The sequence below is a fragment of the Cornus florida genome, unplaced genomic scaffold (assembly GCF_030987335.1).
Source record: "Cornus florida cultivar Cherokee Brave unplaced genomic scaffold, ASM3098733v1 CherokeeBrave_3.0.0_Hap2_Chr08, whole genome shotgun sequence".
NCBI classification, from domain to species: Eukaryota; Viridiplantae; Streptophyta; class Magnoliopsida; order Cornales; family Cornaceae; genus Cornus; species Cornus florida.
Window position 1 is genome coordinate 25,908,520 of NW_026775578.1, and position 15,131 is coordinate 25,923,650.

The 15,131-nt window shown below is 32.1% G+C and overlaps 1 protein-coding gene across 1 annotated transcript; it reads left to right on the forward strand.

Annotated features, from left to right (window-relative positions):
* The first annotated feature begins 13,152 nt into the window (after positions 1 to 13,152).
* On the forward strand, positions 13,153 to 14,189 carry LOC132269912 (uncharacterized). The gene is made up of 2 exons (XM_059771132.1): positions 13,153 to 13,159; positions 13,465 to 14,189. The coding sequence occupies exons 1-2, from the start codon at positions 13,153 to 13,155 to the stop codon at positions 14,187 to 14,189; spliced, it is 732 nt and encodes a 243-aa protein (XP_059627115.1).
* Positions 14,190 to 15,131: the final 942 nt, after the last annotated feature.

Below are 15,131 nucleotides of genomic sequence, written 5' to 3' on the forward strand. Positions count from 1 at the left end.
ACTATATTATGATATTATTAACGTACACACTTCCTTGGACATTTTCGAAGGAGTAAACTAACAAAAAAGACATACAACATTATTTTATATCAGATGAGGTGCATTTTCACATTATATTAAAAGAATAAGGAGGTTATTAGCACACTTTTTAAAATTGGAGGTGAAAATAGGAGGTGAATATGTAACGCGGAGTGTTTTTTTCAGTACTTTCCTTTTTTTTTTAAATATGAGACCATCAAAGGTTATTAATGAATAATAAACAAACCTATAGAAGGCTTAGAAGCTAGATAAACAAGAAAATCCTATTGCGAAATGTTAATATAGAGTCATAGAAATCTCAAATCTGAGCTTAGCAAGAGCATTGAAATAAAATGTGTAAGATACATTAAAGTAGCAGCAAAGATTTGAAAAAAGAAGGGAACTCGTTGAAGCTTTGTTCAAAGTTGAGATTTTGCTTATAATTGTCTCTGAGAAAGTTAAGGAAACATGAGTTGTTTAATTGTCTCTTAGAAAGTTACGGCACAAGTAGCGCTTACGGATTGAAGATACTATTTTAAAGTATTTTGGAATCAAATTGATCTTCACAAGATTTATATATATTGAAACTAAATCGAACTATGATATCAGTGAAATTGAATCGAAACGTGAAAAAATTGAACCAAATCGAATAGTTCAGTCCGTTCAATTAATTTACCAATTTAAACAATTTTTTGTGCACCGCTAGACACAAGATAGAAAGGATCGGAAAATACTAAACTCCATACTCCATTTCCATATTACCAAAAAAAAAAAAAAAAAAAAAAAAAAAAAAAACCAACCAACCAACCTATGCAAAATAGAAACCAAGGCCCAAACTAAACCCAGAAGAAGGCCTGACAAGCAAAAGGGATGAAGGGAGACTGGAGCACTTCATTTTCACACTTCTCTACACTTTCTTCTTCTATTTCTCTATATTTCCTCCTCTCAATTGTATATTTTCCGGTAAAAATATTGTTTGACGCTGGATTGCTTTCGGTGTTCAAGTCTTACACTTTCCTTCTCTCTTGTATCTATTAATCCCTATAGGCTATAATTCTTAACATTCTTGCCCTCAAAATAATAAATTACTATTACTTTATTTTCTTTTTGTCACGATCTCACTTCTGATCAACAGCTCCCATGCAAGTTCGGCTCCATTTTTTCTTTTTTGTTTTTCTTCAGTTGCAAGTAAGATAGTTCTCCTCTTTTTTGTTTTCTTTATTCTTTCAAAAAATTACTGAATATTTCAAAATTTTCAATTATGTTATACCTCAATCAATAAACATTCCTTATTTCTCTTATTAATAAAAACTAATTACACATCATAATAATGTAGTACACAATTTAGTATTTAGAGTCCCTTTAACATCAAAATATTCAGATATACTCTTTCTGTTTCAAATTAAACACCTTGTGAGTCATAATTTTTCAGGAGGAACTTTAATTTGGCTTAGGAAATATTTATTTTTTTTATTTTTCTTTTTTATAAATAAAAGGCAGGAATCCACCGACAAATAGTATATCCACATGCTGAAGGTACTGGGAAGGTTCCAATCAGCTCCAATAATATATCCGGCATCAGCTGCTGATGTCATTTAAATGATGTCATTTCAATGACATCAAGAGCATGGACTCGGCGCAAATGTCGAGGTTCTAAAAAAGGTTTTCTAGCCAAAAAGTAAGCCGTTTTGAGCTGGCTGTTTTGAAGAAGTTATACGGTTCTGTCTCTCTACCCAAGTTAAAAAGATTAGGTTAATTGCATTGACAGCAGGTTAATTGCATTGACACCACTCAAATTTAGTCAAATAATCACTTTGAAACATCTTTAAAAAAAATTATCACTCACATTCCAAATCACTTTTTCATCACTAACACTGGCAAAATAGGTGTGAAATGACACTTTTACCCTCATTTTTTAATGCCTTCCAATTTAAAACCTCATAACTATATATGAAGGAAATTACCCCCGTCGTGCCAAAGACTTCTAATTTAGCTGGTAAGATGCCTCCTGTTGACTCCTGGAACGCGTAAGTTCGAGTCTCGGCACCAACTAACCATGACATTTACCCTTCAAAAAAAAAAAAAAAATTACTGCACACACTCGCTTCCAGCGCCAGCTATCCCCCACCACCACAAAGTGAAGAAAAGCATTGGAGTCTCTATCCTTGTCTTTGAACAACAATTTTTAATCTTGGTGGTGCAAACCCGTCAGCCCATATAACATTTTCTTCAATTTCCAAAAATAAAATATAAAATAAAATTCAATTATTGGCGATGAGGGAAAAAAAAAAAGATTTGATTTTGAGTTACCAAATGTGGCTTGAAAGCTGATATTGATTTCGTAGTAGATTAACCCAGATAACATTTTCTTCAAATCCCCTGCATCAATCACAAATCCATCAAACACCTTATTATCATACTCAATTTCCAAAAATAAAATAAAAAATTCAATTATTAGCAATGAAGAGGAAAAAAGATTTGATTTTGAGTTACCAAATATGGCTTAAGAGCCGATATTGATTTCAGGGTAGATGGACCCATACTTGACCCAAACGCAAATGGTGGGTGGTGGAACGCGGTTTTGATCTGAATCCGGGTTTCGCTTATGAACCAACATTCCTCCTGGTCTCAGCTCCCATTCACTCTCGCCGCCGACGGTGTGATTTCGAAAGATGTACGGAGGGTTTTGAACCAAAAGTGTTTCGATTTCAATTCCAGAGACTCAGATCAAAATTTTCTTCTCTCTACAATTTTTAGTCTAATACACAAAACTCATCTCAGAGAAAGCCAGTTAGACCCAATTGTGACCGCCAGTTAGATAGACCCACGCATGTAGACAGAGAAAAGTTAGAAAGAGAAACACTCTCCCTCGAATAATCGATGGATTTCTGGAAAAAAAGAAATCAAACCCAAAAATGTTGAAATCTTAATCGGCAAGAAGAGATTGGTCTATTTCTCTCTTCCTTCTATTCTTTGTTTATTGGTGGTGGCGGCGGTTATGGATGGGGATGATATTGGCACCGCCATGGTGGTGCTGCGGCTACCAGTTGCAGCGGTGGTTGCTGGGGAGTAACGATATTATCTCCAAATATATATATATATATATATGTGTGTGTGTGAATTTGCAAAATATTTAGGGATAGTTTAGTCTTTTAGTATATTTCTTTAGATTAAATATTTTAAGTCATTTTATATGGTGTCATGTCTAAAAGTGCCTGTTGGAATGTGAGAGAAAAACGGGACAAATGATTGTAATATGAGTGATAGTAATTTTCGAAAATTGTTTCAAAGTGATATTTGATCAAACTTGAGGGAATGTTAGTGAAATTAACCCAAAAATAAAGATTGTATTGCATTAAAACTTAAGCGGTTGCATGCTATTTATTTTATACGTTTTGTTTTTTACTGAAATAAAACATTATTTTTAGAGTATTTTGAAAAAAAATTAGAAATACATTTAGAAACGATAACAGAAACATGCACAATTATGGTTTTAGGCTATGAATATTTATCAAAATAAGAAAAAAAAAAATCCTTTTAGTATTTTTGTTTTGAGCCACTGCTTACGAGGTGTTTTTAGCACTATGAAAAATAAAATAAGACTATACCGAATAATATGTTATTATTATCAAAATCAACACTGTAATAATTCAAAAACAAAAACAGTAGAAACAAAACGCATGTCAAAACAAAACGCATGTCAAATGGGTAATCTTCTCTCGTGAACTTACCTTTAATAGTATTCTATCTCTTCCTTTCTTTCAGTATTTGGATTTGGATTCTATCAAAAAAAATTTTAAAAAAGACTTTGGACTAAGAACTTGAGGAAGAACGTGGTACCAATGAATATATATATATATATATCAGTAAAATTGTATGTGCATGAGTAAAATTTAATTTGCAATAAAATTATAAATAAATTTCAAAATTTTAAACTTTAATTTCTTAATGAACAATAACCTACTTAACTTATTCTACTAAATAAAACATTGCACAAATAAACATCACAATTATACACTATTAAAATAAGTTATAAATTGAATAGACAATTCAACGAAACAATGATCATGATTGGTGAGAAAGAATATTTTGTGATACCGAATTACTCGAATTTTATACATAACTGAATAATAGTTTACTACATTATTTGAAATTAAATTACTTTTATAACAGATTTAGGGTTGACATGCGTAGAAAATACATGGACATTATTATTATTATTATTTTTCTGTTTTCCCTTTTTCTCATCTAAGGTGGTTACAATAGTGTCCAAGTAGAGGAGATTTCATATATATTTCTATTTGTATGCAAGTATTTTAAAGGTACATAATATATTACTAAAATATGATAAAAAGTTGCTTGCCTATTTTCTAAACTTTAAATTCAAGTGTGTGTGTGTATATATATATATATATATATATATATATATATATATATATATTATATTATATTAGAGACATAATATATTATATTCTTTATAGAAATAAAAATATAGAATTTCTATCTATTATATGAAGAATTTAACTCTGGATTGATGATATTTTTATTGTTCTACGCCTTTTTAGTAATTAAATGGAGTGTGCATAAGGGAAAATGAGAAAAAATATATATATTAAGAACTATAAAGTATTTGAGAAATATTGAATATGCAGTCGAAGTATCTGAAACGTATTAGATATGCGTTAGAAATAAAAATATATATATTTTAAAATTATGAATATATTTAAGAAATATGAAATACGTATTCGCGAGTATCTAAGGAATATTGGTATCTCATATGCCTCTCTTATAAAAATATTTGGTACAGATCACATGCATGACTATTCTTTTCATAGAGTGTGCTTAATTTGTCACTCACAAAAACAATTCTTATAAACTCAAAAAGTATAAAATTGGTTTTAAATAAAAAAAAAACATGCTTTTATGAATTTGTAACATAAAAAACAAATCTCATTCGTTCCATAAGAGGGATGAAAAATATAAAAATAAACAACCAACACAAAATATAAATTCTTAAACCAATCATCACTGAAATAGAAATTTACAGACTGATTATGAATGATGAACAACGCAGGCTTCCTTCAATATACTATTTCAACATCTGTGAATAAAAATATATTCTTGATAAAGGTTCTTTAATTTTTTTTCGCAGACAATAACTGACATGACATGACTTCAAACAATGATGAAATCCAAATCAACATCAACGAAAGAACATTAGATTAAGGGCCGGCTGTTTCTTCCGTGGTGTAGTGTAATGTTCTAACTTAGAACAGAACAGAACAAAACATGTTTGGCGACGAAAATTTACTCTGAGAATTTTGGAACAAAAATATGATAGAACATGTTTGGCAATGTATTTCGTTCTAAGAAATATAAGAACAAAATATGTTTGACAGAGTGAAAGTGTAACCAAAATTAATAAAAATAAAATAATTAAATATGTTTGGCAAAAAGTGTCTTTAAATAATGTTTTCATTAATACATTTTTTATAACTTTATTAAATATAAACTAAAAATTAATTATTGTATAATTTTAATATACAATTGATATAACTTTTAATATTTATATATTGTTAAAAATTTATCTTAATTTATTATAAAAACTAATAAAATAAATTCTGAATTGTAAAACCTATTAATGCTACACATTGTTTTGACAGTTGTGGACTACATTGTTTCAATATGGAACTGAAATAAAGTTTCAACATATTATACATTTCATAAATTTTAATATACTGTATACATGAGTTTCAAAATTATTACAGCATTTGTCAACAGACACAATAAAAGTTTTTGAAATAAAATTAAACTAACATATTACATCATTTATCAACAGTTACAATAATCAACAACAATAACATGAGCAATAACATAAAAAATATAGTTATAGTAAGACAACAACAGCAATAATAGATAATGTAGTTTTGCCGATTTTGTTGAGCTTGCATAACAGTAACTACATCCTCCAACTCTTCCTCCACATGACCACCCACTTGCAAACGTTGGTGCATGTTATCCAACCATATAAATACACGAGCATGTGACTAAAACATCAAAGAATTGTATATTATTAGAATGCACCTATGACACTAAGATGTACTTAAAAAAAATTATGAATGCAAATAAAAATTTATACCTCCTAAGCTGGACATCTATAGAACGAACGTCCAGAATTCTTTGAAGTTCCAGCCGTATAAAGATTCATTCGACCGGGAAAAAAAGAAAAAGGAAAGGTAATTTATAAATCACATCTTCTTTGCCATTTTATTTTTTTCTTACCCTCCTTCATTTTAGAACAAATTAAACATACAGTTAGTCATCTATTGGCTGTTGCTGTAAAAAAAAATCAACCTCATTTAAAAAGCACTTCGACAAACTCAATCTAACATGGATCCAAGGTCATAACATTCATAAAAATAAAAATAAAAAAGTAATAATCATAGTTGACAATAATCAAGATTAAATTATACCCAAATAATAAAGAGAACCCAGATGTAGACAATTAGAAATAATCAAGATTAAATTATACCCAAATAATAAATGTCTTTATCTAAGTTTCACATTCCTTTGGTGAAGTGATAATTAGGTTCCTCTTTTTTTTTTTTTTTTTTTTTTTTTTTTTTTTTTTTTTTTATGAGGCCTGTCCACAAACAACAAAAAACAAAATAAATGAGAGCTTTCAATTGACTTGAATGCATAGCTTAAGTTAACAATTTAGTGTGTACAGAATGTTTAACAGAGACCAAGACTACTCAACAATTGGGACATAAATGGAATTACATTTTTGTATGTGAATTTGTGAAGGGTATTTTGGGTATTAAAAATGTATCCCTCCCTATCTCTCCCTGTCCTCTCTTTTCTCTTTAGTTAAGCTACCCAAACACACTTTCACGTTATCTTTTCTTTTCTTCTCACTCCCTACCCCTCCAAATCAACCCTACCAAATACACCCTTACTGAATGAGCAAATTTAAAAGCTAAATCAAAGTAACTTCAAATACGGAGTAAACAATTATAATAAAACCATAAATGGATCAAATTCAGCATAAATCTTGAACCCAAACCTATAAAGAGAATACCCACATCAAAATTTGGGGGAAGATGAGAACTTTGAGTATAAATACACACGCACATATATATGTATGTATGTACGTATAGAAAAAGATAGAGAGAGAAACGCCTGTGAATCCGGGAGTGCAGAGAGCAGCGGCGAAGCTTGGGGTCGCCGGAAAACGCAGTTAAGAGGTGAGACAGAGGGACTTTGTCTTCAAATCTGCATACACACTGGTCGATTTGAAGCTCGATCGTCAAACAACAATACCAATTTTACATAGACGACAACGATTTCTGATGAAGAAAAGCAGAGGAACTCACCGGTGAGATGAAGACGACTCTCGGAAAGATGTAAGGTCTATTTTAATGGTGTCAATTGCAACCCACTTTTGTGACAAGTACAGCCTCTGAATCGCCTTACAAAAAGCCCTAGAAATGTTCCACTGATTCTATTTATACTTATTCTCAGAATGGAACAAGTTTGGTCTGTTGTTCCACCCGCTACAGTTAATAGTGGGCCGGACATGAAGTGAGAACAAAGTAGAACACCGATTTTTTGTTCCGTAAAATTGGCCCATTCTTGCAAATTGTTCTTGCACTGTTGGAAACAATATAGCCCATGCCAAACAAGTTTTGGACCTCAACAGTGTCTATTTGCACTATAGGGAACAACACAGAGCATGGTAGAACATCCTCCAAACAGGCCCTAAGTGTAAACTTCTACAAATATATATTTCTATGCATAAGGCTCTGTATCATATACACTTTTTTTAAAAATAAAAAATTTGTAGTATCTAATATAAGATTTAGCAAACACCAGATATTACCGGATGATTAGCAACTTTTTTCTTTTGCAAATTGCCGCAAATTTTTTTACTTCACAGAATTACATCCATTAAGTCATAGTGTGTTTCTTTTACAGCTTCGTCCCTCCAAAAATAAAAAAATAAAAATGCTTTGAGATATTATAACTGTTAAGAGTATATTGTGTGTTCACATATTCTAACAATAATGTGGCACTGGGGAAAAAATTAGATAATTCAAGAAATGGGTATTGACTAGAGTCAATTAACAATTGATGGTATATGGACTAATAATTCTTTTTTATTTTTAAGATAATGAATGGGATCACTGCTTGCTTCATCAAGAACTTTTAATTTTTACTTATTTCACTCCTTTTGTTTGGATCATCAGGGTTAGCTACAAAGATGATTATGGTGGAAAGTGCTGAAATTCAGAGGGAGAGAGAAAGTAGAGGAAAAACCCCTTCGTGACGCCTGAAGATTTTTGTTCCGACGAGAGACTGCCGGGGATAGAGAAATCAAGTGGTTTGGAGTTGTTGTACATGTTCTGGTATGACAGCAATGATGCTGAAAAAAGGTTCGAGCTTCTGTACCTCGATTTCAAAAGCTTTACAGAGAAGGAATCCTGTTTTGGTGGCAAAATCTCCATACTTGGCGGGTCCTACCCCACCCCACCCTGTTTATGGCGGGTTTGGGAACCCATTTATGTAAATGGGGAGGGAATGGGGATTGTATTTGAAACTTCGGCAGGGGATGGGGCGGGGGAAGGTAACCCCGCCCCGTTTATAATGCATTTTTATAAAATTACCCTTACATGTTATAAAATATTACTAAATTACATAACTATATATATAATATATTCATTTATGAAAGTGAAGCTCTAGATCTATTCTTTCGCAGCATAGAGAAAAAATATAATCGTTGTGCATCAAACATCTGATCATGTTTTAAATTGTTATAATTGTGCTGAAGTTTTATTAAATTATTAGTTTGAAAAATATTATGATTGTACTGATTTTGTTGAAAGTGAATTAAAATTAAAAAAATGTTATGCTGGGCGGGGCGGGGATGGGGGAGAAGGTTGAAAATTAAACAGGTATGGAGAAGGGATGGGGGTAAAAAATTTGACCGGGAATGGGAATGAGAATGGGGAATGGGGAATAAGATCCCCGCCCCACCCTGCCCCATTGCCATCCCTAGGTGGGAGTAGTAAATGAGGGGTAAAATGGTCATTTTAATTATTTAATATCTTGAAATAAATAGGATTAAAATATCAGGGATAAAATTGTTTTTTCGTACATTTTAAACGGTGTTAGTGAAAGAAAAGTAAAATTAGACTTGAGTAATACTAATTTTTAAAAGGCGCTTCAATGTAATATTAGTCAAACCTAAGGAAATTAACCCAATAATTTAAAAGAGAATGATGGAGGAGAGATAGAGAAAAGGATAAAGTGGGGAAAGAGAATATGTCTAGCATGCGTGAGAGTGAATGAAGAGAGTCACCTATAAATATGCAAAGACCTTTGATGATTGGGGGAGCTCGATTTAGGAGTTGAACAGTAGGATAGGTTATCTCCTACGGAGAGCTGCTCTGAGAAGCTTGCTAGCTCAATACTTGTGAATTTATTTTATGTATTCTTCTCACTCCATGTATTTTAATTATGTTATTATTTTCTTTATGTTAATTTAAATGCGTCCTTAATTTCATTGCCTTTAGATTAGATGTTTTTAATTTCAGTAGGTTAGTTTCAAAATTACAAAAATGGTTTTAATATTTTTTCTCCTCTCTAAATAACAATTTGAATCTAAATTCCAATACGAAATCTCAACTTGAATATGGGTTCGACCCTGCTTATCACTATACAATTTTAGTAAAATGATTGTAAGAAAATATTGTGTAGAGTATATATATATGCAATGATAATATCCCAAAATTTGCTCTTTCACCCGTCACAGTGGTATTAGAGCGAAACCCAATCCTTAATCTGGTGTCACGTCAAGCGTCAAGTCCGGAGGGCGTCTGGGTCTCGCCTGAGTAGGCAGGGTGGTCCGACAGTAACGAGGGTGTTGTGCGAATTCGGGTGAGGGAGAATGTTACAAGTGAGACTTGTCCCACATCGGATTTGAATTGAGGTTGAAGTGTGTATAAATGGGTGGGTATGCAGCACTACCCAACAGTTTGAACTTTTGGGTAAATGGGCAAAAGCCTACCCGTTAGACCCACGTTCAACTCACTTCATCCTCCTCTCCTTTATTTATTTTTTATTTTTTAAACCCGGATCAATATTTCTGCTTTGGAGTTTTTTCAATATTATTCGGAAGAGGATTTTGTAAAGGAAAAATTATATTTTCGGTGAAGGGAAAATTGTGTAAAATTCCCTTCAATTTTTATTTTGGCATAAAACTTCCTTATATAGAAAAACTGTCCTAAAAATCCCCCAAACTATTTCATTAATTGTCTCAAAGTGATGTTATAAGGATAAAAACACTTTGTTGCCCCCTCAATACAAATTTTTGTACATATCACCTAATTAATACAATTGCTTGAATTTCTAGTAATTGCCAAAACTGAAACACTTAGTGCCAGTTTGGGAACCATAACCATATTTGTTTTGTGTTTTTACTTTGACACGAAACAGAAATAATGTTTCTTTTTTAAAGTGTGTTAATATTATTCGGAAGAGTATTTGTGTTGAAAGATTTTTGGAAGCAAAAACATGAAAACATATTTAGTATAAAAGTGTTGCAAGTTTAAAAAATAAAATAACTAGAGGTGATTGGGGTGTGATTGTCCAATTTGGCATACTTGGAGGTGTCATTGTCCAAACAGTATACAAATTGTAGATGGTTGTTTTTAACCCAAATTTGGGATTGTGAGTGTAATTTATTCAAAATAAAATGAGCATGTTTTACTTCGATACATTACATTGTCTCAAAGTAGTTGTATAAAATGTGACCCAACTAACTCAAAGAATCATCATCAGTTCCTCAGCACCCACAAACGGGAGCCCAACTCCCGCCGTCATCAAAACCGTAATATTTTTTATTATTTATTTTTTAAATCATGAAACACTAATGTCACATAATAGATTTGTGCTTGATTTAATTATAGTTTTGTTTGATTTATTTGTTAGGTTTAATCCCTGGAAAATAACATTAGCTGGAGTATTATTAATTATGGGTAACAGGCTAAAATTTAATTATTTTACGTGAAATTTTATTTTAACTTTTCATACAAAATTTACTTAAAAAATAAAAAGAAAAATGTAGCAGAAATAAAAGACCAAAAATAACTTTTTAATAGAATTATATTTCAGAATATAGATAATTCTGTTAGTACAATCTTTTTGAGTTTTTATTTATTTATTATTTTTTGGTATTAGGAAATTCAATGCATGCCAGTATATTACGAAGGATGCATAAGATTTCATGATGATTAAGATTTCATAATAGTAGGGATGCACAAAAAAAAAATTCTGTGAACTGAATTGAACCGGGATTTTGGTTTTGGTTCCGGTTCAGGTTCTAAAAATTAAGAGCCATCCATTTACCATTCAGTTCCGATTCCCAATCCAACCCGTAGGAATTAAGCCTGAATCGAATCAAACTGGATATATATATATCTTTATTATATTTAATTGTATATTGTATTACTCCGTACTATGCTAACCATACTACAGAGTATACTACTATCAAGTGTCAAGTCTGTCTGCAATATATACGTATTTAATTGTATAGTGTATAGTCACCATTAGTCTACCCTAGTCACCAGATTCCTCACCGGCCATCACGTGGTCCATGTTATTGGACTTGGTGTCAATGACTTCTGGTAAACCATATTACTCCGTACTATACTTTCCACGCTATATTACCATCACGTGTCAAGTCTGTCTGCAATATATATTTAATTGTATAGTCACCATTAGTCTATTTTAGTCACCAGATTTCTCACCACCACGTGGTCCATTGGACTTGGTCACTTGGTGTCATTGACTGCTTGTAAACCACAAAAGCAAAGGCAAAAGTACAAACCCTTGAATTATTACGGATAGACATTTTATCCACCTAGACTATAAAAATAAATAAATTAATACCATAATTATTTAAATTCGTGCAAAATAACTTCTGAAGTTCAATTCCGGCTACTTTTCGACTAATTTCATTGTAAATTTATAAAATTATTCATTGTAATTAAAAAAAAAATATTAAAATAAATAATTAGCATGAAATACCCTCAATGCCCCTCATGTGACCTGCACGTTGTCTAAGTGTTGTAACTCTCTCCGTTCATCGGCAAATCTGATCAGCTTCGGAGGCTGTGATGAACTTGCGGCGCAGCATCGGCGGGCAAGAATTGGCCGGCTGGCTTTACCGATTTTAACCCAAGCGCTAATCTGAACTATTCCTCCTCCACCAAAACCAGACAATTATTGAAGAACAGTACTGTTTCCTTTTCTTTTTATATGGACAGGAAAGGCGTAGCTTCCAAACCCAAACTAAGGAAGGAGAGATAGTTGTACTCCACAAGGTTTCCATCTATGTAAATCTCTCTCTCTCTCTCTCTATATATATATATATATCTATATACATAGATAGATACACTGCTGAGTACATCATCAAACCTAAGACCTACCCACAAATGAATTAGACTCCTGCCCTAGAGAAGAAGAAGAAAAACAGTTACTAAATATACATATCTAGTACAATTTCAATATATATATATTATATATTTATTTGGATCATTTATTGGTTAGTACTGTGATCTTTTTGTGCTTTAGCTAACTATATATATATATATATATTGTTGATAATTATGTATTATATGAATTATCATGAGATTGATTATTACAATACTGGAACTATAATAGTATAATAATGGGAAGAGGAAAGGTGGAGCTGAAGAGGATCGAGAACAAGATATATAGACAAGTGACCTTTGTTAAGAGAAGGAATGGACTCCTCAAGAAGGGTTATGAGCTTTGTGTTCTCTGTGATGCCGAGGTTGCCCGCATCATCTTCTATATTGATGGCCTGGCTTTACCGGTTTTCTTTATGTGGTCTTCGTTAATCTGCTTGCCTTTATTTTTATTATGTTACCTGTTTAAATACAATTACTATAAACAGTTCAGTCATTTTAACATAAATATTAAATAAGCACTATAATTTTTCTTGTTTTGAATATTAGGGTTAATTGTGATAAATTTTTTCTTGTATTTATTATTTGATTGAAAATTAAATGTCTCGTTTTAATAAACAGGTCAACCCGTTTAATAAATATGTCGAGTTAGTATTGAGAGTCCCTGACACGATTATTAAATGCGTCAGATTTGAATTTACTTATTTAGTAAAATATCATTACACACAATTATGACCCACAAGCATGAATTGCCACCTCTAAATGCACCTCTCAATTAATTGCCTCTGCCACTCTCTCTTGCACCGCCCCATGCCCCCTCTCTGAGAGCACGGTGAGCTTCGCCACCCTCTCTCATTCTCTTCACCACCAACGCCGCTGCTACACGTACTCACTGCTACACTCCCTCCACGGCCACTCTTCGTTCTCTAACTTTTTGTTCTCATGATTTCAGGAAAGAAAAAAAAAACAAAGAAAAATCAAACTCGCAACGAGCATGACTATGAGTGGAAAAAATATGAAAAAAGGTTCACCTGCGATGGATGCAAGGAGGACGGTTATGGACCAAGATACAGACATAAAAATTCTGACTATGAGTTACATAAGGAATGCCATACCAAGTCTTCAGAACTCAAAATTTTCCATGAATTTCTCAAAGAACGCAGTACTCTCAAATTCTACAAAAAACAGAAGCAACCAAGATGTTGCATTGCCTGTGGGAGGGACATATGTGGCTATGTCTACTGCGAGAAAGTGAAGGGATGGAGCTTTCACCCTTGTTGTAGCAAACTCAAACCTGAATTCACTAATAACAAAGTGATATTCAGACTTCGTGATAAGGCGTCATCAAAGTGCATGTGGTGTAACAAGAAAGGTCAGAAAACCCACGTTTCAGGCTGGTCTTACATTTCTACTTGTAAGAAGTATCGCTTTCATGTATACTGTATTCCTGAAATGAAGCACGAGGCATGGAAGAAAGGGTATTCCATGACATTAGAGGAGATGGATCTATCACTCCTAGATGGCCGACGTCGTTCCAAAAAGTATGGTGGCCGAAATTTTTTCAAGGAAACAGCAAAGATAGCTGGCATACTTTTGGGGGCGGCAGTCGATCCATCGGGGATTATTGCAGGTGTGGCTCCAATTGCGGTGGAACTCTTCTCCAACATATTTAATTAGTTAGTAATCTTAAAAGTTTGGTGTTCTACATCTTGGATTGGTCTCTTAAAATAATGATTTGTGTGTTGGTAATGTAATCTATTAATCCTTTAACCAAAAAAATGTTATCTATTAATTTGTATGTATTATTGTACTTTCTGCTTTATTCCATCTGCAGTTAATTTGCATGCTTCATCATTTATATGTTTTTTCCATGACAATTTTCATATATTGAATCTACTATATCAATATATTCAATTGTATTAATTATGCGGTAAATAATAATAATTTGAAAACATAAATAGAGAAATTACATCTAATATCAAATTTAGGTTTAAAGGGTTTCTAATAACTTTTTGATGAAGCTAGATTGTTGAAATCTCTATTGTGTAATCGAAATATCAAAATGGCATAATTATCTTCAAAATTCAACTAAGTTAGATTTAACAAACTTGTAAAGATCTCAAATCTGAGCTAAGCAAGTACATTGAAATAAAATGTGTGAGATGTGCTAATTAAATAAGAAACAAAGTTAGATTTCAAGTACATTGTCCTTGAGATTTTTCAGAGTATGTAAAGAAGAATAAAAAAACTCTACAAAAATGGAAAGGACAATACCCCATCAATATCATAAGAGGAAGCAAGTAACACAGGCTAAGGCCCAAAATCAGGACCTAACAACGCCTAAAGTGGCCCAAACTACACCCAAGAAAAGGGCCCAACAAGCAAAAGGAATGAGACCACTTCTCTACACTTATTTCTTTTTTCAATTTTTTAAAAATTAAAAAATGGTTCAAAAACTCTTAATTAGTTCAGTTTTCAAGAAATTATATGTTAAGAATTCAACTATAAAAGAAAAAATTGTCTTTTATAATTATCTGAAAATAAATTATATTTAAAATATATATATATATATATATATATAAATATATATTTTAAAAAATGAATCAAGTCAGTCCTAAC